Source organism: Carya illinoinensis, chromosome 8, assembly GCF_018687715.1.
Source record: "Carya illinoinensis cultivar Pawnee chromosome 8, C.illinoinensisPawnee_v1, whole genome shotgun sequence".
In the NCBI taxonomy this organism is placed as follows: Eukaryota; Viridiplantae; Streptophyta; class Magnoliopsida; order Fagales; family Juglandaceae; genus Carya; species Carya illinoinensis.
This window is the reverse complement of record NC_056759.1, coordinates 17,320,849-17,347,409: the sequence shown is the minus strand read 5'-3', so window position 1 is coordinate 17,347,409 and position 26,561 is coordinate 17,320,849. Positions and strand designations below refer to the sequence as shown.

The window sequence follows — 26,561 nt, the reverse complement described above, 5'->3', positions numbered from 1 at the left end:
AAAATGGGTTATATTGTTTAACTAATTTAACCAGGATTATCCTCAAGGGTGGTGCTTCTCCCACAGAGAGAGTCCATCGAAAGATCCACTGAATAGGCAAATGATTTTTTAATCTTTTTATTTTTTTGTGTGTTTTTTAAATATTTTTTTCAATTTATTAAAATTAAAAAAATAAATAATCAGAAATTCATTAAAAAAATATTTACTTAACTATTAAGTAAATAAAAAATAAAAAAAAGGGAATCGATTGCCACCATTATTGACAACCATCTGTGGGTCTGTGGGATAAGCATTTCCCTATCCTCAATGACAAAATATGCGTTGCCATAAAGATCTAAAAAGAAAATAAAATCTAATGCTCTTTTTACCTAACAGATTTCGATTCAATACCTTGGACATAGACAATAAGGTATGAAGAAGCCTACACTGGATCGACAATATCACCTCTACATAGTTAGCCCCAAAATATCCTGATTCTCACATCAACATTTCCACAATATCACCTATATATAGTTAAACCACCAATTAATTACTCTCTAAATCCTTCCCTTTTTTAAAGTTGAGAAATTTGGTGAATATTTTTTCCGCCCCTACCTTTGATTCCTCCCCCAATTTCAGCTGTTTTCCTTCAGAACCACTGGTAGAATCTCCTTACTTTTTAAAAAGCCATGTGATCCTAGTCTTCGTAAATTCTGGCAGGATTTCCACTTCATTTGGGAGAAAGATAAAGCACCCTTTTACCATTATTAGTTTGTTGGCTGAATTGGGTTCCCCACGTAGAGACCCCCCAACCCACCCAAGAAAGATGCATTTTTAAACTTTCAAAACATGTTTATTTATTTGTTTTCAAATTTATTTATTTAAGACTATATAAAGTGAACTCACAAATTGATATGATTTTATAAAATTTATTAAATCTACTTTATAATAAAAACAACTTTACAATATGTAGTACTATATCAAGTCACATCAATTTATAAATTTACTTTTGTATATTCCCTTTGTAGCTAAAGTATTTTCTTAATCTTAATATACATCTCAACACCCATATCAAGACCTAGCTCTATAACCAGTCGAGCATACACTAATAGGTAAACCAGCAACTGGCATGTAGTTTTTACGAAACACCATAAATTCATCCAAGACACTGTAGTCTACATTTCTGCACAAGTCTTACAACTCTTGAGTTTGACATTCAAAGGCTCGTTTTTTATCTTGGCGTTAGCACTAAGTTCCTTGCCGAGTTTTTGCATGAAAGGTGGCTTTGTAAGAGAACAAAAAAAACATTAATACAAAAGGCGTTTCCAAATGGGACATGATGGGAGGAAAATCGTAAGAAAACCAAAGCACTAAACAAGATTTAAGAGGCAATGGTTTATTATATGTGCAACTGTGAGTCCCCTTGGTCACCAAGACCTGGCTTCAAAGATGGCTGAGGCGAGGTTTCATTGGGATTGATACTTTTTCCAGTAGGTGGGAGACACCTTTTCGAAAAGAATGTAGCAATATTTGTTGCCCTCCTCCCATCCTTTTCTGCTAATTGGAAAGGAAAACTGGTTCAGTCTCAAAAAAATAAATCCTTCAGATGAATTCAAGACAATATAGATTAGTGCACAAGTGTACCTGAGGGCAACAAGCCAAGCTTGTCCAAAATTTCTTTTTTAACCTACACCACAAAACAAATCCAAATCATCTTATCAATTCATCAACCTTCAATTTTCAAAGCTGAGAAAACACTACCCTAGAGACTCTGATTTTCTCATCTAAAGGCTTTCAGACCCAAATGCGAGATCTCAATCATTCAAGCCCTCTGTACAGGCAGAAGGTGGTTAATTGGTGGACGGCTTTATTAGGTAAATAGGTTGATGCATCAAGGAGAGACAATTGAAAACTGATGCCAGTAATTTAATTCACCAATTTTTATCTGTTCAACCTCTGCCTATCTTACCCAATCTCCTTTTTCTTTCCCGCTTTATTTTGTGCTGAGAAACAATGTACTAACCTTTGTTGGAGTAAAAAATATGGAATAAGCAATCATACACTAGAAGTGACGAGCCGTGCACTTCATTCATCAAGCGGATTGCATATTCATATTTTTGCAATTAAGGGAAGGGAGATTTTCTGAGTATTCGGAGATATGAAATTTTGAACTTAAAATATCAGAAGGTTATAGTTATCCACGAGTCAAGGAGATTTTTAAGGAGTAAAATTCCAATAAAAATTACTATTTTTCCCATCCTTTTATTCATTTTCATATTTTTCAGATTTCTAGTAGGATTCAAAAGCAACCCAGATTGTAGACTGCTAGGTGCATCCAGTTTTAAAAGACTTCCAAGGAAGTAAGTTTCTATGTAGCACAAAATAAAATTTTCAATTATGATATCCTATTTATTTTTTCTACCCTTTAGGGTAAACTTTGCCATTTTATAAGGAGATTTTTACAAGTGACCTCACAAACTAATGTAGCTTAATGTGATGAGTCGAATTACAAAATTTTTCTTATTTTATTATTCTTTACTGATGCTTGGAAAATGCATCACCACACAGAAAAGTCACTGACCTGCCAATGATTATCCACAAAATCTGATATCTCACGCACTTTACTCCTTAACTGAGACTTTGAGGCAGCAGGTAACTTGTGCTGTAAAGATTCTACAACCTTGTTGATTCCCTGAGGGGATGACCGAATCGCAGACACCTGAAATCAGCATTACTGTTTTAACCATGGGCAAAGGATTGCAAGCCATCGTAGTAAAATCCAGAGCAATGCCAAAATATATCTGAAATTATCACTGCTCGCCCCAACAGAAATGAAACACAACTTACAATTGTAGGTAATTCAGATTCCGGTATAGCATTCACAATTGACATTGGAGTGGTGCTACCTTTGCCACCAGACAGACAAGCTTCTTGATCCTCATCTTGCATATTTTCAATTGATATCTCTACAGGTGGACCATGAGGAAAAGCACGCATACTCAGAGCTTGCAAACATGTTTGCTCCATTTTAGGACTACCACTAAGATCTTCAGCCGCTAACAAAGCAGCCTTCTCATGCATCAAATTTAATATAATCAATGGCTGGTTTTTCCTAAGAGCATGCTCCGTCAAATTGTATAAACACTTTTTCTGTCGAAGCAATGAGCAGAACTCCTGGTTCTTTAGGTCTGGCTTACAATTAGGTGAGCTTCTGACTTCAACTCCATCGCTTTGCACTCGGTCAACTTGTACTCCCTGCACACACAAGTTTCAAAATGGTATTTCATGTAGCTTTCATAGTGCTTGCAAGAAGAGATCCCATAGACTGAGTTTTTAGGTTAGGCGAATTGTCTGGAGGGTGCACAAGACCGTTGAACCTATGGCCAGATCTCTCCTCTGGTCAGCTAAACAGTGAATTTAAAATGATACTCTCATCAGTTGTTTTGGGTTCCTTTCCATCTTTCATAATTTTTAGTCATGTTCTTACAGCAAGCATGAGCATAAATCTCAGTAAACTTACAGCAAAATAATATTTAAACAGGTTTTTTTAAGACCATAATAGAGTACACTAAACAGGTTTCCAACATTTCCGTGAATGTAATGCTTAAATGTGCTTCAATGAGCTCCCATTTCTAGTTAAAAAAGTTGTAGCCACTTTAATCATATATATAGTTTATGAACCAATATAAACATCATCTTACTTGTTCTTGAAAAGGGAAGGGGTTAAGACAGAAAGTTCCATTTGGCCATTAAAATGAGAAAGGGCAAAACACAGGATCTCAAATGGTAGAGCTCAAACCTCATTTTCGGAAAGATAGCCATCAGGTACAAAAAAACCATCTTCACTTTCATCTTCATCATCAACTCTTGAACATCCTTCCTCCAAAATGTCTTCATCCTCATCCTTATCGCAATCTGAAAGACTTTCACCAGGGTCATCCTGGACAATTAGGATGTTAGTTTTTTTTCATAGGTTAAAAAAATAAATAAATAAATAATAATAATAATAATAATAATAATTAATTAATTAAAAAAATTCAATTTTTTTTTAGGATGTAAGCATTATAATATTTAATGTCATTTACAAAACTAAGTCAGTACCTCTTCCCATTCCTCATCGCTATCCTCCTCATAATTCACATCTGGATCCTTCTTAAAAGGGCGGCGTGGGCCAACAACATGACTGGAAAGAAGGATTAAATCACAGTAAATCAATGCCAAACTCAACTGCAAGCATCTAAGCAACACCCCAAGTGAGGCATCGCAGTCAAATTTCACAACAATGCAGTACATCCATTGTATCTTAATGCAAATCCATACAATTTCATACGCATCTCAAGCAAGCTAGACTATAAGGTATTTGTATAATGTCAGAATATTCAATTGTCTACTCTTATATATCAAAGGCAGGAAAAGTAGAAATAAAATCTGGCTTTAAAGTGACTAGGAGAAAAGAATAAGGGGGTTGTTTGGAAGATGGTATGGTTTCATCTCTCATCCCATTCCCATCTCATCTCATCTCATTTCATTTCCTTCCCAAACATCATTCAAACACAAGCACTTCTCAACTTCAAATCTTCAACTTTTTTATCTAATCATAGGAATTTTCCCAAACTTCTAAACAAAACACAAAAGAAATCAACTTTTTCAAATCCCAAAACAAAAATTATATTAAAAAATTATATCCTAGCAATACTTGAGCTTTATAATATTTGTATTTAGTTTTCTCTCCTTTCCCAAAACCTCATAAAACATCATAACTCAAACCATTTCACTACTATTCACAAATTCCTCTTCTCATCTCATTCTCCAAGCATCCCCTAAGTTGTGGAAGAAGAGAATAAGAAGTTGTAAGTATATAAAAAGAACACACCGAACTTCAGAACAGCAGACAACTCAAGCTGATCATACCTTTTACCTAGTAATCCATTATTGATGCATTCGTATGAAATTAGGCATGGTAGGCCGACAACTAATAAGATAGTTATCTACAAGAACACCTGATAGACAACTCTGCTTTTTCTAAAACATTCTAATAATATCAAGCTTAGTCCCACGTGATGGAAGAAAACATCAAATTAATGTTACAATAGCTTACCTTTGTTGTGTCATACACCATAAAATTTAGGTCTATGTCTCAATATGTTAAATTGTCAGTTGAAGAGAAACCATTATCTAAACATCTTGACCTCTCATGTACTTAAAACTGCATTATGTATCCTTATGTTGATCATAAACATGCAGTATGCATTCTAAAAGCTCATCATGACCCATGGAAGTGAAGAAGAGGCATGCTTGCATATATATTATTGTCCACCTCTAGTTATCCAAAAAAGCATAACATAGAAATTAATTATTTGACACATCCATAAGAAATTAAGCATTGTAGGCTGATAAGTTATAAGATAGTCTACAAGAACATTTTTCATGGAAAACTCCGCTTTTTCTAAAATATTCTAATAAGATTAAGCTTGGTCTCACAAAATGGAAAACAAAAGTCAAATTACTGTGACAATAGCTTACCTTCTTTTATGCCAAATACCATAAAATGCAGGTCTGTGGCTCTTATCAAACTGCAATAGCTGTTTCCCTCGGTTACACTTGCTGACAACAGGAAGGGAACTATCCACATTATTATGGCATGATCTTTCATCAGAAATCCTTTCTCCCCATCCATCTGCCAGCTTATCAATGCTCATGTCATCATCATGAGGCAGTCCTCTACTAATTGAGAGCTTAAGTTCCTTAAATAGTTCGGTCTTAGGCTTACAACGTACACCCCAATGCTGTTTTCTGTTTGAACGAAGAGAATGACCTAAGTGGCGCCAAGATGACAAGTGCAACCTGCATAATGTAAGAGAAAATAACTAGATACAAGAGCTTTTAAGGAAGATAGCTCACAACACTAAACAGCATGATAAAGGAGACATACTTGCCGATCTCACTCGCATCGATATCATTTGATGAAAGGATACAGTCCATCACATTAGTTACAGCAACAAGCATGTTTTCATATTTTTGACTTGATGAATCAGATGTGGTTGCTTTGGCTGAAGATTTATCATGCTCGCATGATGGGCTAGTTTTGCTTCTTTTTAGAAAACGTTCCATGATTGAAGCTTGCTTTTGTATAGAAAGTTGCTTTTTCAGTTCAGCTTCTTCCTTTTCTCGACGCCGTTGATCCTTCTCAGCTTCTTGTTCCTGCTTCAAATGAATATAAGCAAGCAGGAAATGATCAAGCAAAAAGAACTTACAACAGTTGAGTCAGCAATATAAAACTTCATTAGATCAATGACATCAACACTTATCTATTCAGATACATGTCAGATAGTATGCTCACATAATGACAGAACATTCCATAAACAAAGCTCTTTCCAAGAATGTAAAGATCTTGTTCTACACAAGAAGCCATTGCATCTATGTGAGACTTATTTTTAGTTTATTTTTTACTTCTTTATTGTAAGTTGTAAAAGTTCCATAATCTACAAACTCAAACCTATAGCCAAAGTAAAGACTATTAGAAAAGCAACAATAATCAAGATCCCCAAGAATTCCTAATGCATTTACCACATGGAATTCTTTAATGATACAACCATTCTTTTCAAAATTAAACGGACGAGATTTTGTCACATTAACCTTTTATCACTTGGTTTTTTTTTTTTTTTGCCAGGTAACATTTTATCACTTATAAAGTGTTAAATGAGATAAAACTATGATGATAAATGTTAAATCAGTATAAGTAATAAATGCTAATGCCATAACATCTTAACCATGTAATCTGAAAGTAATAACTATGATTTAAGAATTTTGTAAACAAGAATACTCCAAGAATTAAAAGGGATAATTTTCTACCATAAATAAATTCCATTAAAAGATAAATCGCACTTACAGCTTGCCCTTTCTCCTTTTGAAGTTCGCGTTCCAGTCTTTTCTTCTCCTTTTCAACTTCTCTTTTATTTCTTTCCAATTCTTTGACTAGCAGTTTCTCTTCACGTTTTGCTTCCTTTTCAGCCCTACAACAGCAAGTTCAGAGAAAATGTTAGAAAAATAAATTAAAAGCACCCATACTGATAGACCAACTGCAAATACATACATGTCTGCTCCATTTTTCTGTAACAGATTCTCCATATATGAACGAATATCTCCTTCATTATGCGCTTTAACAAGCTTTTCAGATGCCTTGCAAAGGTCACGCTTGTAATTCCTATCACTCCCAGATTTTTGTAATGCTGCCATCATTCCTGATACATGCCACAAACTATATTAGACTGCAAGACACAGGATGAATATCTGTGGATAGAAAAATGATCAACAGCCTTAAAAGATTACCAAAGTTCTGCAATACATCGGAATATATCTATATGACTTGATTACTCTATAACTCCCTATGCACCATTTGTTTGGAGCTTTAAACTTTTTCCCTTTTCTTTTGTTTGATGTAGGGGAACCTCTCCAAGGCAGGGCCCTTCGGACCCACCCCTACAGAGTAAAACCCGGTCCCACACATCGCACCCTCGGAAGTTTGCCTACACAGAACTGATTAAATCGCTGGCTTTTCACCACGGGGTGTGACCCTAAAAGATTGTTTGCCCTCGTGATGTGTTAAACATTGGATCTTGAAATACACCAAGACCAAGGCCTTCACCACTTGAGCCAACCCCTTGGGGTTAAAAACTTTTTCCCTTTTGTCTAATAAATGAGAGGGATCGTAATTTCTATTGCCTGTGGCTTGTTGATTCCCATCATGCTTGAAAACATAATATTTTACAATCATCAATAGATATGATGATGTGAGAATCATGCCTCCCAAAGAGGAAGCATTCTCAAGACTGCAAAATCCCAACAGCAATCGCCAAAATTTGACCTAGAGCAGATGAATGTCCAACATCGCGAGGTGGAAACTTATTTGAATTCTCCACATTCTTTATATAAATTTTCCATTGATTCATTTCCCTCTCCAACCTCATTTTGGAGAACACGGAATGCTGTTCTCCTTAAGCAACCCCCTCCCAACCTTTAGTTTATTGTTTTGTCCTTTATTTTCTTCATTAATGTGAAGATTCTGTCAAAGATCAGTCAATACAATGAACAAAAATAAATGCACTGCACCCCAAGTTGTGCTACCAATCTCAACTCACCTCTTCTATTTTCATTTATGATCATGCTACACAATTTTCAGCACAAATCAGTCATAATTGATGACAAACAACAAAACCTTAACCATGGCACATAAAGTATAAGTCAATTCACTTTATGGCCATCACCTTCATTAAATTCAATCAGAGCAAAAGCAAAGAATAAGAACAAAGATGAAAATTGTAACCCTATACCTCTATTCTGAAGTTGCATATGTACTGCAAGGAAAAAAATTGAATGAATAAACTAAGCAATATTAAGGACTCAAATACTTACCAGAAACAGCAGTAATCCTCTCATGGATCTTTTTACGACATGCACGCCTGAAGTTCAATGCTACACGCGCAGATCTTGGAATCAACTTCACATCTCTAGTCTATCAGATAAGTAATAAAAAATTCAATTAATACACCTGGAGAGATTAGATTAACCAAATAAACAAAGATTGAGAAATTAAAAAAAAAAAAATCAATGTGCCGTACAGACACAATGAAATGTAAGCTGCTATTCCCCCATAAAATTTGCTAAAATGCGATAACAAAAAACACTGCACATAGGAACACAAGAAAGACTCAGGACACCCAACACAAACTCGATACATTGCAAAAAGACACGCACACACATATCCAGAAAGCTCTGCAAATTAAAGAACAACGATCAAGAGAACGTGGTAAACAGAAAATGAAAAAAAATATATATATATATATATAGCAAAAATATAAAATATCCCATAAAACTAAACAGAATTATTATTAACCCATTTCACATACCATGTTAAAGAGCAAGAACGATAAACACATAAAGCAGGTAAAAGAATAGTGATATTTTGCATAAATGAAGGAAACTGTTCACTCTCAGCTCCAAATTGAATGCACACGCATTTTTAGTCATGTCCCCATAGCAGGGAATTTTGAGCATGATTCACATACACATCAATCATTAAAGCGGTTACAAAATATGTTGATTTGGAAAATGAGATTTGATCCAACAATAAGCATACTACAATGCAAAAATGCAGAGAGTAGGCTATCCCAGTAAAGAATAACGATGAAGCACCCAGAAACAACCACTAAAGTTAATGTTATTACCAGCTGAAAACTATCTAGAAAATATTGACACGAGATCAATAAAGATTAATGTCTAAAACATTCCCGTCGTGCCACAACCAAACATGAAAAGGCAAATAAAAAATGTTAAACGCCCTAAACAGATTTACAATACGTATCCCCTAACAGAAAATTAAACACGCCAACCGAAATCCGCCTGAAACAAAGAAACCCAGTTAGCAAAATAGTAAAAAGAAACCGTAACCAATTAAGAAATTATAAAAAACCAACACCATATCAGACATGCACGACAACCACCACAACCGAGAAGCCGTCACCCCAATACCGAATCAAACACGGTGGAACGCATTTTTATTACAGCAAATCCATTAAGCAAGAACCAAGAAAAAGCCAAGGAAGCTCATAATTATCACCTCCCAACACCAAAGGCACTCCTCGGACTCGTCTTCCAGCACATCCGCCTCCGCATTCGGCACTCCATACATCATCCTCTGCCCCACAAAGAGAACAGTGTTCTTCACCGACGCCAACGTCATCCCATTTTCCCTCACCTTTTTGTAAATCTCTTCCACAAGCCTCGACAACGGAAGCTCACTTTCTTCCATCGACGCCGCAACCACCGCATTGTTTGAATTGCATACACCCAATTCGAAATCAACTCTCTCATTCTTCACTTCCTTATAGTATTTGAACAATCCGGCGAGTTCTACGCGTAGAGATTCGATTTGGGCCGCTTTTTCCTCAGGGTTCGGGGGCTCTGCTGCCAAAGAAGCCCTCTTACGCTTCTGGGTCTTCCTTGGTCGGTCCTGACTGTTCATCTTCTGGTCCTTTGGGTCCTCGTCCAAGTCGATTACCACCGCGTCCACCATTTTTCCAACCGCAACGACAAACCCAAACCCCAGAAGTCACCGACGGAATCAAACCCCAAAAGAAATGAAAGTGAAAACAGAAACCAGAAATAAATATATAGCAAAGACCCCGCAGGGTTAATGAGCGAAACAGCCTCGTTTGAAGATCTGGGAAATGGTGCCAATGGGAAGATAAATGTCACTCGTTCGGTTCGCCAGTGTTTGATCTGGTTTAATGCTAAGGTTTTGTTAAAAGCGAAAAAGAAAAAAAAAATTAAGATTTTTCGCGCCCAGGAAAGAAAAAGTGGGGTTTGGCTCCAAAAGTTGGCGCGCCATTTTTTTGTGTTTTGGCATGCTTCGCTGAAGTCGGTTTCGGCGCGGTTATTTAACGCTTCACCTGAAGGCTGAAGTCGACCATTGGATCCACCTGAACAAGCAAAGGCATTATTCAATTTTAATATGTTCTTTGGGTGCTAAATTGCTAATATTAGGGGCCTGATCGATTTGGTTTCTTTCCATTTTATACATATTTTAATATCAAATCGATATAATTCGATTTTAGAAATGTGAAAATTGATACATAGTAATTTATCATCGAGATCGAAATTCAGTTCAATTTGGAGGTGATATTCGATTTTTGAATTATCCTATTCTAATCTCTACTCATGGATGGAAAACTGTCAATTTTGAACACTGTCAAACTCCAATCTCTACTCTACTTTTTTCTTAAAAATACAAATACTCTTCAATGACAAAATAAAAATTTGTATATTATATCAAATGTTTTATTAAAATTTATAAGATTAATTTTATATTATATTAAATGTTATATTAATTGTATGTTATAAGATTAATAAGCATGAATAATAAGATTAAAATTTTATATTATATTAATTAGTATATAATATATAATATTAAAATTATATTAAAATATTTTGTTCTTACTCTTTCAATTCGGCTCAGTTCAATCCAAACTGGTTTTCAATATATGAAAACCATACCAAACCAGTTTTGATTCAGTTTCAGTTCTTTAAAATAGACCAAATTGGTAGGTTCAATTTAGTCGGTTCAATCGATTTTTTGACTTTTTTCACCATTACTAATATTATATTTTAATAAGAATTCAATAATTCAATAAAAAGAGAGAATAGAGTCTCCCAAATAAAAATTATGGTACAATCAACACAATGTACAAAAATAAAAAATAAAATTATTCCACCAAAAGTTTGGGCCCTTCTTCTAGACAAAATGACCAAAGTAAAGAAGGGACAGTCAATAGAGACAACTTGCTAGAATCTAACAACTATGTGACACTCTTGACCCTCAATAATATACTCGATAAGGGATTGTGGTATCAAGGGTGCCAGCCGATCAGCAACATCCCGATCCTTCACTTGAGAGAAGTGTGTATTCTGACAATGAGCACATGTTAAACCTAATAAATCGCAACGAAATTGTAAAGGAATTAGTTAGATACTGATGCTAAATGTACCAAAAATGTGTATAAATCAAAATCCTCTATTGATAGTAATTCCGTAAGTCATTATCACTACTTTCCAAATAATATTATATACCATTATCAGTTTATCACTTACATCACTTACATAAGGAACCATACATAGTCTGTTACCTAACTAAAATAAACATATTATAATACCAACAAATGCTAATTAGAGATAGGCCTCCATAACTGCTCTTAGAGTTGGGCTAATGTTTCTTCCTCAGGGTAATCTACCTAAGCTAAATTTGCATCAAAATCTATGGCTCCGATAAATAAAACAATAGGTGGGGCCACTATGAGGAATGTGGAGTCTTGTCCCTCATGTAAGGTTCTGGCAAGATTCCATGGTGCTAAGGGTGCTAGCCAAAGAGTTAACACCGAGGCTTTGGTCGGGTTAGGCGTGCTCATCCAGATGAAAGCTCATGTGTTGGACACAAATATAAAATCACAGTTGGAAAGATAGAGGTTTAGTCATAAATATATAAACCTGTTAGTACTAGAGGTCTAAACATAATTTTAGAAATAATTTTTATCATTCCTCATAAATATTAACTTAAAGTTACTTGCAACCGAAACAATATGTTTATCACTTAATAAGCAGGCAGACCGAATACAATTAATCACCATGTTTAAAAAGATTAAGTACAACTTAACATTATGTGAGGCTCATAGGACAAAGACAAGCCTCTGTCTTTAGGGTTCGGGTGGGATCATCTCTTCTTCTTTGAGCATCACTCCTAGTTCTAACTCTGTATCAAAGTCTAGGGTTTCAAGAATGAAATATAGGTAGATTAGACAACTATGACAAAAACTTTTAATGAGAAATAATGCTCTTAAAGTTGCAATGAACAATTCATGTAAATAGTGTAAGGATACATATATGTATGCTTTGGTAAGGAATCACCCTCTTAATGAAACACACATATATAAACATGACAAGAAATCATCCTCCCTCTTATGCAAAGTATTTTAAAACACAAATATTATATAGGGGAGAAATCACCCTTCTCTCTAGTAGATCAAATCTATAAATCATATTGGTTCCAAAGGTACAGTTGCCATTACACATATACTCATCACATATATAAACATCACATAGACATATGTCACCTAATGGACCAATAAGGGATGAGCTACTCCACAATCAAAATCGAGGAAATCCCTTCTACCCGACCAATATGGTGCAAATCAACTTACCTATACCCCAATACAAATAAACTCTCACATAGAGAAAATATGTTGTATTGAAGAAATGTCTACCTAGCCAAGTAATTCGAAAACACCAACACGTGAGGCCAACACGATACCACTACACCCCAATCATTCACGAAGAATCTCTCATCCGTATGAAGCTCATGGCGACATTTCACAGGAATGATTAGGGGAACTCCGTCCCATCCCTTGAATATTGATGCACGATATACTTACTCACACAGAATATAGATATTCACACCGAGATCATAATCTAGTGAAAAATAGCAAACACATTAAAAATCTCAGAAAATAGAAAATGAACATAAGATACAAAATAATGAGTAAAACATATTTATTCATATTTAGATTGGGGAAGGTTCTAGAATATGCAAATGCCTATTACATACAATATTCACTCTATATTTCCAAATCCTGTCTTAGAACCTAACTTACCTCATAGTGTCGGTTTCACTATTGCACTATGCTGCTCATTCCTTGCTCTTCTGAAGAATCTAACTCTACAAGATCTGAGGTGTCTAAGATCTCGAAAGTGAGATATTGTCCTATGCCCAAATCCCTTGGAGGGGGGGGGGGGGGGGACTGTCAGACGTCCTTCTAACATTTTTCTAACTCCAATTACACTGGGATAGAAGTCATTTAGCCTTGTATGTTGTACTGCAGGATGATAGAGACATACGACTCGGGGATGGTCTACACTTCCTTATAGTTTGCCAACTATGCAGCCTTTCTTTAAATCAAGATCTTCCACGTGGTATCGGGCCATATCTCTAGGTTTAGATGATATAACTTTCTGAGTCGTAACCCTTTCAACAGACCCACTTTGAATGTGGACTCTTCAGGTGAAGTGTAGATATCACTCTTCTAAGCATTTTTCGTGTGGTTCCGAAAAGCTTCCATATCGGTTTCAGTATGTCCTAGACCATTACTCACCTTGGGTGAGTAGCTCTTATCTCATTAGCTCCTTGTTCTCACCTACATAATGGGAGATTTTTCTAGCTCACCTACCATAAGGCGAGATGCTCATCTCCACCTCACAATGGGATGTATCTACTAGGCCTTCTACAAGGTGCTTTCTTGCCTATATACTAAACTAGCTACACTCAATAGCACCCACAACTATTTTTTTCACCAAACCATTGGAGTACTCCTCATCTTTCTTTCCACTCAACCCCATTGATGGTACATCCTCCTGCACTAGTTGGCCCATCACATCCTCCCCTACTTACAAGGAATTGTGTCCTCGCAATTCATTAAGGGTTATCCCATACTTTGTCCTCCCAAGGAAGGGGATCTCAGATTGGAGATTCATCGATGCCTTCGGTCATCTTTGAATTCAAATGAGGGTTTTCCCTCATCTAGTTCTGTAGACTAACCTTCACTGTTGTGAAATTTCACAAGTGTACGAAATCGTACCAAGTAATATAATGATAAGAAAAATGTTGAACTCACAAGGACTATTTACGTATTAACTATTGAAATTATTCTAATTCTAGGTTATTTGAAAATCAAGAAAAGTGAGAGATTTTGAATTAGAAAAACAACAATAAATTAAATTAAATCAATAACTAAGGAATTGACCAAACACTTGAAAAGAAGAAGATTTCACCCAAGAAGAAAACATTGAGGCATCCGACTCACCTAACTAATCCAATGCCAAATCCTAACCATACAATCAATCAATTACCATCCTATTTGACGACGAAATATTCTAACTTATCTAAGACCCTCTTTCGAGTAGAATTAGAATTACTCAACCTACGATAATCCGAGATATGTCTATGCAAATTTAAAAGCATTTGAGCACATTAAGATTAATAATATTTCGCATAAAAGCTGTACAAATCATGTTGGAACATTCTTGTCTTTCGTTCAATTTATAGCATACATCATACGAAACTAAACTACATGTATCACCTCTCAAATTAACATGCACAACAAATCATTGAACTATTGGCAAATAATTGAAGGCATATTAAACTCCATGATGTATACTCAAAAGGAATGATAAAATTATGATCACAACAAAATAAGATTCAGGATTGTCATGGAGAGACTACATCGTAGCCTTAACAATAGAAATTAGTTCTTATTCTAATCAAACAAATCATATGAGAACTATACAAAAAGAAGATTAAAGAGTTAAGAAGGAAATTCTATGTAGATAAAAAATCTCTATCGTTGATGAATTTCAATTCTGTAAATTTTTGACCTCCTGCTTGAAGCGCTGTTTCGTCCCTGAAAATGTTCATTTTCGGCCCTCCCTTAACACAAAAGTTGTAGGTCTTTTTTTCAGCTTTCTGTAGATACTGAGATTGCCCTTATTGGAGTTTTCTACAAGAAGTTATTCTTTAAATACTTAAGGGTATTTCAGGAATTAAGCAGTATTACGACTTTTGAATTGATGCGCCCTTTCCACTTTATAGATATTCGGTTTTGGCCAAGGATTTAATACAAAAGTTCTAGAATTTTCCCTTATCTTTCTGTAGACACCGAAATTACCTTTATTAGAGTTGTGTAGAAAAAGTTATCATCCAATTACTGAACAGTACTTCAGGAATTTTGAGAATTGAATGTTTCATATTCTCTTGATGACTCATTCAATTTATTTATTCCTAAACAAAAATAAACAAAATAAATAAAACTCTAATAAATAAGAAAATTAAACATAAACTAGCATAAAATTAAGAATAAAAGTATGACAAAACTTATATAGAAATTAAGCACATCAAACACCCCCAAACTTAAGATTTGTTAGTCCTCGAGTAAAAAGAAAAGAGAAAAGAAAAAAGAAAAATTAAACAAATGGAATAAGTTGATTTCTTACAATGAAACTGATTCAAGGAAAGTTTAAACATTTAACAAGTTTTTAGAGTAATTCAAGAGCATGCTTAAGCTATAAGAAAACCTTTGACACTAAAAGAGAATCCACTATTTGCGGCAATAAAAATCGCCGCAAATGTCCATACTAGCGCCACAAAAGGTATATTGGTGTCCGGTGTCTTTTGTAGCTAAACGGTCGGTACTAATCCGTCTCAAAAAGTATTTTGCCGCGAAACACAAATGGTCACTAATGATCATATATTCACAGGGTTTTATATCACAACTAAGTTGGAATTTGTGCACTGCAAAATGATGTGATTATGCTACTGAAAAGATTTAATTGTAGCGATGAACTAACATCAATAATAAGCAAAAGAGGATGTAAAGTGTATTAATTACCGCAAAACATGTTTAGTCGCAAAATGATATTAATGTCGGTTAGAAATATGTCACAAAAAATGGAAAAATTGCAGTGAAAGACTCAGCTTGTTTGCGTCGCTTAGGATAGTGCCGCAAATATCATTATGTAATGTTATTTGTTGTCTGTTAATCGCGCCGCAAATAGACATTTATCCCACTACAAAAAAACTTAAATGTAAACCCCACTGCAACACTTTTTATGTCGACGACGATAGCGTCGCAAATGATTTACTCGTGATTTTTTTTTCACATGTGAACTAGTTTTTTCACGTCGCAATTGATTGGAAATGGGTCTAATTTGCAATCCATCCCGGCAATATATTTACCTTTAGTTGGTCAGAAATGAGTGTAATTTTTTAATTAAGTTGGTCCATCGCAAATGTCAATAAATGGGTTATACGTCAGTATATATCAACAATTCCAAACTTATAATTAGTCAAGCAGATTGCAGTTATAATTTCACTTTATCACATACAACAAATAATATTATTACAATTATTACGTACCCAACTTCAACCCAACTTCAATTGTTTAGTTATTGGCTGAGTAACACATAATAGATTTACGAACCAGTATATACATCAACACGTATAATAAACTACTAGGGCATACATTAATAATTACACTGAAAATAAATGTAATTATGAGACCATTTAACAGATTACTAACCATTCTATGTATAGATTCCATATGAACTAAAAACAATCATAAAGCATCAATTAGAGTTGAACCATATAAATTTATATATATATATATATATATATATATATATATATGACATAATGCCATTGAGAAGTGTCATATACACTGGAGTGAAGTAGTACTACAGCTTAACAGTCTATACATGGCAGGTGGAAGAAAATGTTACATGAGTACAGCAGAAACTTTCTAATTAAAATGCAAGTTTGCCTAAAATATTTACATGAACATATAAATTTTTCTAGCAAACATGAATGGGACAGAGCCAATACATGCATTATACCCACCAGTCATATTTGTACTTCTTAATTTATATTAATGAAGCATGGTGAGAAGTTCCCAATGTAACAATATTGGTATTCCCATGCCATTCTTTGCAATCATCCATTAGCTTTCATTAATCTTTGGTGCTACATTTTCTTGCATTCATAATCATTCTTACAATTAAATAAAACAATTAATATGCCATGGGAATGAAAGACAACCTTCAGATATATGATTAAAGTTGCATGTTTAATACTTATCTTATATAATGCACATGATTAGGTCCTCTGCTTATGTTACATATAATTTCACCTGCTACTCATTTCCCAGACAGTAACATACATACATATATATATATATATATATATATATATATATATGTGTTGAAACCTCAAATGCCTGTCAGCACACTGTCACACATGTAATTGACATATATAGGTGTGCACCTAAAAATATGAGGTCCTACTCTTGGCATGCATAAGTGATTATCCAAATTTATGTTATAATAAATAATACTTTCCAACATGGGTAGTTTCACAATGACATAAAGCTAAAATGTCATTTCTTTACAATCTAACAAGTACATTAAGATCACATGTTCATCTCTTATAAATCAAATCCCCTAACATTAATCATCTTTATTTATAGAAAAGAGGTCTCAATAGATATATACCTGTTTTAGAGTGCTATGGCCATAAAAATTACAATTGATACAGCAGGTGGACCATGAATGAAGCAGGAAAATCATGATCACTAGTAATTTTCTCCAAGTGTGAATACCTTGCACCCTGACCAAATCAATCATAGATGACAAGTATCTATAAAATCTAATATTATATTTATCCCATCCACCCAACCATGTATGCCATCAGAAAGGCAGCCACAAAATTTAATGCTATTCCTTCCCTCCCCATGAGAACAAAAGCATTTCTCACCCGTGATAGCCAAGTAGGACACTAAAAAACCCCACAAAAAAATGTCACCCAACAAATTTATATAGCTCCCAGAGTCTCCCTTGAAGACTCCCTGTGACATCTCGTTTTTACGTGTATTTTCACTGAAGGAGTTTTTAATTTAATTAATATATTAGTTCTTTTATTTTAAAATTATTGTATTTCAATTGGTTTTATTTTAATTGATGTGATGTTTAATTTATTTTAGTCGTTTTATGGTTTTTAATTTGTTTTCATCGGATCAGTTTTTAGACTCCGGAGGTGAGGATTGGACTTCATTTCTTTTTCCTCATCTTTTCTTTTTCCTTTTCTCTTTTCCTTTTCTTTTTATTTTCCTACTTTTTCCTTCTTCTTTCTTCCCTTCCTGCGCGTGACCTCTCTCACTTTCCCTCCGTCCGTTCCTTTAGCCCACCCAGCCGCAGCCGCAGCCGCAGCCACCTCCACCCACCATGACCCACCTCCACATCCGGCATGTCCCTCCTTCACCAGCGAGCTCTACTGTGCCGGTGGTGTGCTAGGCCGGTCACCCAATCTCTCTCTTTTCTCCTCTAAACAAATGGGTCTTCAAGCCTTTTTCTCCTCTTTGAGCCACCATATACGGCCAAATCAGCCACCAATCACCACCAATGGATTCACCACATTAAGGGCTTCCTCCCCATGTCTTTCTTTTCCCCTAACTCTCTCTTTTTCTCCGATGAGTCTCCATAGCTAGAGTTTCGGTTGCACCATCGTACGCCACCGTACACGACCACCCATGGTGTTTCACTACCACCATCTTGTTCCTCTCATCACCATGACCTTCCCCAAGAAATTTCATGGCCAACGGAGTTGTGTATAGCCCTCACTCTCCCTCACTCTCCAAAGCCAAAATTAGCTTCAAGTGTCCGCACTGCCGCCCACGGCCAACTCTCACTTTCATTAGGTTTATAAACATCCTTTGGCCATTCCCTATCAATTTTGTATCTTGGTTTGTCCTCGTTCGAAAGTGGATAATTTACTACCCACTGTCACAGTGTAAAATACACTGTTACGTTGCTTTTTCTCCGCCGTTTGCAACGTCTTGAGCTTTCAAAAAATACCTTATAGTGCAGTAAGTATTTTTCAAACTCTACTTTTAGATTTAAATATATTTTGCTCTTACAAGAAATTATTTGATTGGTTGGTTGATTCCGAACTGAGTCCAAGGAGTTCGGGGGTTGGATGGATTGAGGACGTAGTTGCTTAGTTTTGTTGTTTTGTGATTGGTTGGTTATTTGTGCTTTGAGGCGTGCATTACATGGAGCATACATGTGCATTTTATTTAATTTGAGAAAATCTGATTTTAATCGTGTAAATAAATTTTCGGGTGCGTGTGTATCACGACCCCAAGCCGGGATGGGGTATTATCTCAGTGGAACTCTTCTGGTCATTCGGGAGTAGATAATACTGAGTGACATTCCTTGGGTTGTCGTTGGGCGACGACCAGATAGTACGATACGGTAACGCTGTCGTGTCGACTCCGTGGTCCCTAGAGTGGCGGGGACTACAGGATGGCCTGGTTCAGGGATGCGCTGGGTGCGAGTACTGGACATCGCTCATTTAGATGTCACACGCGTAGACGTTACCTACGGTGTGGCACAGGAGCCAGAGTGTGCGGATGATCCCTAGGGGAGATCATGGTGCATGCAATAATTGGATCGGTTTTATGGATTTCGGATACGGGCCATTTTCTGGAAAAATGGCGAGGTTACGTTGAGGCTTTGTGATCTATTTTCTGAGAAAATGATGGTTTCTTGTTTTGGGCCATTATCGAGGATAATGGTGAGATTTTGTTTAAAGGTTATATTTTTGGGCTAAATGGGATTTTGGCGTGCGTGGAAAAATGCGGTTTTATGGGACATGTGCATTTGCATTCTTCATGCATATTGTTGAGTTTAATATATTTTTATCTTGTGGCATTTGGATCTCACTTACCTGCGCCACCATTTTTAGTACCGTAGATTTTGATGCAGAGATCAAGAAGGAGGAGGAGGCTGAGCCCGAGGAGGAGGCTCCGCCTAAGTATTGATTTGGGAGTTTATGCTTTGTAGTTGGTTTTGAAACTATATTTGTGGTTTGTAATATTTTATTATGTATGTTTTGAACGGGTTTGTATAAAACATAGAAAAATTCTGGTACTTAGTTATATAACTCTATTTATCCGCTGCGTACTTTCTTTTGCACACTTGTTACATGTACACACACTTGGCACTTGGCGATAAGGTGGTGACTCGTGATGTCACTATCTAGACGTCTCGATTTCTCCATATCCGTACGTGGGATTTGGGGGCGTCACACTCTCCCTAGGATTGTTGCTGTAACCTTGAATATGTCATAAACTTATAGAATTCTGCTTGCTTTAGCAAAACTTTCTGAATATTGGCCTTCAATGTCTCAAATGGGTCTTGTAATACTGTGTATCTTGTGAAACTGCACCTTTATTTTCACACACACATGGACCCACTGATATGGCTAGTATTACTTTCTCGCCCAAACCCCTTTCATATGCAGACATTTTCCCAAGAACCTCTCTAACCACCATAGCTATGACTTCCTTCGTTCGCTCTTCAGGTTCCATGTCACTTAGTTTTTCCACCATTTTGTTCTTTCATATGAGAATAAGCAAGTCAAAATTTTTGTTGATTGTATATATAAAATTCGCATAATGATGTGTTGTAAGCAATCTTAAAGGTATTAAACATCATGAGCATGTTATATATCATTGAATAAAATTGTCCATAATAGTAGCTCAAACTACTCACATAGAGTTCCTCGGTCATGTTGGTCACAACTCCTCTTCTTCTTCTTTTTACCATCGAGTCTCTTTAAAAAAGTCCACTAGATTATGAACACTATCACCCTGAAACATGCAATTTTAACATAACACAAAGTGAGTATCAAATATACAAACTATCAAAGAAGTCCCCCTAGCAACTCTCTTAAGTGAAATAAATCCATATATATGACATTATTATAGAATTATATTACCTTCTCCTCAATGATTTGAACAAAGGACTTCCTTCCAGCAGTGTGGTTAGTCAGTTGTTTGTCCTGATTTGCCTTATTTTGTAGTGAAAGTGCATGGACATGAATATCCATGACATGGACGTTAAACTGTTAACATGTATATTAAAATGAAAAGCAACTTTCTAATACATCTACAAACACTGCATGTATTTTGATAACCACCAATATTCATAATGTTGTTTGTAGCAATGCATTAAATAATAGATGATTAAACCATATAGTAAGGGTGATTACCTTGAAGTCCTTGCTACCCCACTGCATGCATAATTTTTTCCACACCTCTGCACCCACCAGATCAGTGCCCTTTGCTAGAGCCATTTTATGACTTCCATATCCAATGTAGATCTCGTGTCGGTTATAGTGAAAAGAATTAAATCTTCTACGTAGTTGTTCCATGCCTGCCTTGTAGTGCCTTTTCCCATTGTAGTATAAAGTCAGCCTAAATTCAATTTCCCTTCCAATATGTCAATATATGCAAGCAAATAAATGGAGAAAAGAAAATGAAAGAATGACAAAGCTGATTGCATGGTTGGCAATGTTACTTACTCGAACACGTCTACACAACTCCTCCTGTTCAACATCTGGCACATCATTCCAACAAGCATAACACCCATGGGAGCGTAATATTTGATGATCCATGTTACTCTTCCACTAAATATGCTTGCATGGAATTTTCGTGTCCCCATCCTTTATCAGCAAAGGAATGGGGCCAATCTTTCTAAGCATATCAAACTTAGTCATCTTTGCTCTCCCATGGCCTTATTTCTTAGTGAAAGTTACTACCTGTGCATCTCCACCACAAATATGTTTGTATTATAACTACCGTTTGCTCAAAAACCGTACTCATTAAAAAATAATTTAATAACATAAGTGCAACCCATGTAATATCGTACCTGTACTTTCAATCTAGTCTGGAAACTCAGTTTTGAATACGATGTCAAGCGGTTGGGTTGAGTCATCCGATGAGGAGTCATTAGTGTCATCTCTTAGCTCGGGTGTATTTCGTGGGGGTGATGGTGCATCTTGTATAATTGGCCGCCTGGGAACTAAGATGCTCCTAAAGCCGCCCCCTCGGCCACGTACTCCTCTTCGTATACTTGGATGCATGTCTACCAATTAATTTGAAAAACAAGTTCCCCCTCTAAATATCAGTCCAGAGTCTAGAGACATTGAACACTATAGGCAACTTTGTGTCAACAACAACCTAACTAGCCTTTTAGTATCCAATAAGGGTTGGGATTCAACAAATTATACTAACTAATATCTTCCTTAATCATTCACTTGCAAACCCCATAAAGACTCCACTTTTATGAACCCAAATGACAAAACTTAAAAAAAAAAAAAAGCACCATAGGAAACCCACGTAGAACCCAAAATGTTGCAAACTCATGACACCTAATACATTATCCACAAGAAAAGATGAAGTGATGTCCCTTTACACGTACCCAATAGGAAAAATTCTTCTTTTCAACCAAGTAAATACCCATGTAACCAGCAATAACAATCTCTCTAACTAGCCTTCTAGTATCCCATATATGTTGGGCTTCAACAAATTATACTAACTAATCTCTTCCTTAATCATTCACTTCCAAACCCCACATAAAGATATAAACTTTTATGAACCCAAATGAAAAAACCCACAAAAAAAAAAAAAAACCATGCTTCACCCATGTAGAACCCAAAATGTTGCAAATCCTCTAACACCCAATTCATTACCCACAAAAAAAGATGAAGTGCTGTCCTTTTACACTTACCCAACAGAAAAAATATTTTCTTTTCAACCATGTAAATACCCATGTAAGCCCCACAAGTATAAAAGTCATTTAGATTCTGTAGAGTGAGAAAACTACATCTTTCATTAAGGAAATATGAAAAAATCACAACTTTCCTTAAGAAAAAATTGAGATTTACTGAATGAAGTATTTCTATACAGCCCTCTAGTCACCACTTTTGATCTGCTGCCACTGGGTTTGTTGGAGAAGAAAACGGCACCTCCAGCTGATAGCCTTTAAGGACGAGAGCCCTTGCTCTGGCTGGTATTTTTTTTTTTCCTTGTTGACCCAAAAGAAAAGAAGCAACTAAACAACCATAATGTATCATTCTCTCTTATATGCCCGATGACTTGATCAAAATGAGTATATTGAAATTACAAATTTGGCCCTTCTTGACTTCCCAACCCGCCAAACACATTTAAGCCTCCCCATCTTTGTGCCAAATTTATATTGGATCTTCTAGCCTCTCCAGATGCTGCTACCATAAACTTTAAGGTAGAGTAAAATTAGTTGTTTGGACTTATATTACTCCAATATTACAATTCATGATTAAGGAAAAATTTACGCATATTTATTAAATTATTGTGATACTTTTGATAATACCATCATATGCAAAGAGTTAAAAAAAATGTGACTGGACTAAGTCACAATATCCTTTTCATTTTTGGAATATGTTTCCTGCTGTTATTAACAAAGTTACTAAGTAATTGAATCTCCAACAACTCAATATTATACTAACGGATGTGTGTATTGTTCCTTGTGATGTGGTACTTGGCAATTAAATATCCACATGCAATATCATATTCACATTTTGCCTTCCTGAAATAATGATGCAGATCTATAATCTCTTTCCCATTAAATGAGTACCGGCAGCAAACAGGACACAAAAATTATGTTTCTTCAAAACAAGTAAACTACCAAGAATATTTGTTTTTTAGACCTTTTCATTTTAACTTTGCATGAGCCATTTAAAATTGTTTAGTAATTTGGGACTCTCCTGATTTTCCAATAATGGCTGGATACTATTTTGACATGATTAACAAAATCCATCCAGCCTTTCATCAAAGTCCAACAAGGTATCAACCAATTTTCTCCAATATACACAAGTCCTTGCACTTCCATCTTATGAAAATCGAAATGATTTTCACTAAATGACAGCACCCTTTTGCAGCTCTACTAGTGCATCACAAGATCTAGTGTCACCACCAGAACTTAGTTTTTGGTTACACCTAATTAATCACAAATGTCAACAATAAGCATTTTGAATATAAAGTTGAGGCATCTAATATGGACAAATTAAATTTAGGTTGCATACATCTTTTTCACTCTCTCTTTCCCAGCATCAATTTGAGCAGCATCTTTATTGTAGGCCTGAAATAAATAAGGGACATACAGCAAAGGTACTTCATCAATATAAGAAATGCAAAAATTGATACCTGCTATTAAGAATGAATCGGTGAAGTTATTACCTTACATGACACTATGATGTATGATCACAGTCATCCGAAGAACCAACTTCATCATTTGTCTCACCATCGGTGTCCATAAGTGGATCCTCATTAGTGGAAGCAATGGTAATGACACTGTAATTAGATTTTGTGTCCTCCAATATATTGTTTTCATGATGCTGGTCATCAATAATGACATTACCATCATGAGACAATACAACAGCAGAAACTGCATTGGGCTCAATGTCTGGCCGAAGCCATGATGATAAGGGGCTATGGTGGTCGACTTGTACATCTCTTTCAATATCGTCAGACTCTTCCTCCTGATACACATCAGGCTCACTGCTGAAATCCCCATTAGAATCCTCATGATCTTGTGGAATGTCATAAACATTTCTATATGTGATCTTCTGTACAACTTGCCATGCCCCAAGCAAGTGGGTGTCTTTCAAGTAATAAACTTGTGACGCTTGGCATGCCAATACGAAAAGGTCATCTCTATACTATGTTCTGGACATGTTGACACCTTGTAACATGCTCTCCCACACGTATTTCTTAATTGATATCACCAACATCAAACCTATCGCAGCTAAACAACCATACACGCCATCCATTTGAATGAAACTATGAAACCCAGACACAAACGCTAAAGGTCTTGTGCTTGCTTATATGTTAAGCATGTATCTTTGCGGGATAGAGTAACATTGATACTGTGCTTTTGAGTCTTTGACAAAATATGATCTTTCCATTGTAAACGGTTGACATTGTAAATATGTTAAGTATTTCCACTTTTACCACACCATTGGCATATTATTTTCTTTACTTTCCTTCTTAATCCACCCAATGAATCAAGTCGATCTGCAACCAAGAAATAGTTGAGTTGATTATTCTCCTTGATATATTCCCTATAAGTATTTTCAAAACTTACTAGAATTTGAAGGTTGTACCACAATTCTTAGTGGTGGTATGAATTTTAACTAACAAGCAAAACAGTTTACAGAATTAGTCCATTGAGGAAATGCAGGAATTAGAAATTAAGCCATAACAAGTGGACTATACGATTCTGGAGATCATGGCCATTTTGATGTCAACTTTTTTTCTTCACGTCCACAATACTTTCACAAAGGCATTCTTAGTGATCACTAACAATTAGACTCATTTCAAACATCAGCAAGTGCAATTCAAAGGAAAGAAGAGGATGACTGGAACCAATGGTGCCATGGGACATTTTTACATCCCTAATTTAATAATTCTTGGGACGGGTCATATTCATCATATTTTTTAGATTAAAAAAAATATATAGAAAAGATTATAAAAACATTAAGAATGATTTTTTATTTTGTGTAAGAATGATTTAAAAAATATAAAATTAAAAACTCTCTTGGTTATTCCGAAAGAATTATGGATCGGATAATCTCTTAATCAGGTAATCAGAAATACATTCGCAATTGGGTTGGGTTGGAAAATATTTTTGGGCTAGGTCGGGTGAATGGTCCAAGACGATACCCTCAAGTGATCACTATTTTTCTCAGCATGTCGAATATATTATATATATATATATATATGAGGAGGATGTCGTCATCTATGAATATTACCCACAAATAAATATATCAAAGATGGGCTGGGCTAACCCGAAATGTTGTGGCATTTATAATTAATTAATAGAAAAAAAATTCAAAACAACGTTTATGAATTGATTATTTTTAGATAAATAATATATGTGACAAATGTGCTATTTTATTTTCTTATGGTCATCACATCTCTCCTTTTGCGAGCTCTCTGTGTATATATTCCATTCCTTCCCTGTGACTATGAGGAGAAAAAGCATCCTCCTCTGTTTAAGGTATAAAAAGCTTAAAGGCATTCTTGCAACTTTCGAAATAAATTAAGTCATGATAAAATAATCATAAAAAAATGAGATGATTTTTACATAGGGAACACACAATCATGGTGCACTGGTTAAAAGCAATGGAAGAGGAATGTTTGTTGGTAGCCAGCCTGCTTAGTCCTACCATGTGTTGAAAAGGAGAGAGAATATATATATATATATATATATATATAAATATGATTATTTGATTATCGTTTAAAATTAATACGCTACAAGCATGTCAAGACGTGTGAGCTTTTTATATGTAGAAAAGGTGTGAGAATTGTGTCGGTGGTGGTATTTTTGTCTTTTAGTATATAGTTCAGACTATATTTTTTATGATTTTAAAAATGAGAATGAAAACTTGATGCCACCGACAAATCAAATCGCTTGATTTTTCTCGTCGTATAGGATCAGATGTTGTTCGAGCTGTTACTGACTGTTTAATATAAAATATTGCAATGAATGAGATGATAATGGATTTTGGATATTGAGGAATGAAACAAAATACAAGGAATGAAACAGAA

General features: G+C 35.5%; 1 protein-coding gene across 1 annotated transcript; it reads right to left on the bottom strand.

Moving 5' to 3' along the window:
- Positions 1-1,134: 1,134 nt before the first annotated feature.
- Positions 1,135-10,390, bottom strand: LOC122319378 (chromatin assembly factor 1 subunit FAS1). The gene is made up of 12 exons (XM_043137425.1): positions 9,596-10,390; positions 8,392-8,491; positions 7,073-7,220; positions 6,869-6,992; positions 5,912-6,180; positions 5,503-5,823; positions 4,081-4,162; positions 3,779-3,919; positions 2,827-3,234; positions 2,561-2,698; positions 1,624-1,666; positions 1,135-1,533 (listed from the first exon to the last, which is right to left on the bottom strand). The coding sequence occupies exons 1-12, from the start codon at positions 10,049-10,051 to the stop codon at positions 1,379-1,381; spliced, it is 2,385 nt and encodes a 794-aa protein (XP_042993359.1). The 5' UTR covers positions 10,052-10,390; the 3' UTR covers positions 1,135-1,378.
- Between the last annotated feature and the right edge of the window lie 16,171 nt (positions 10,391-26,561).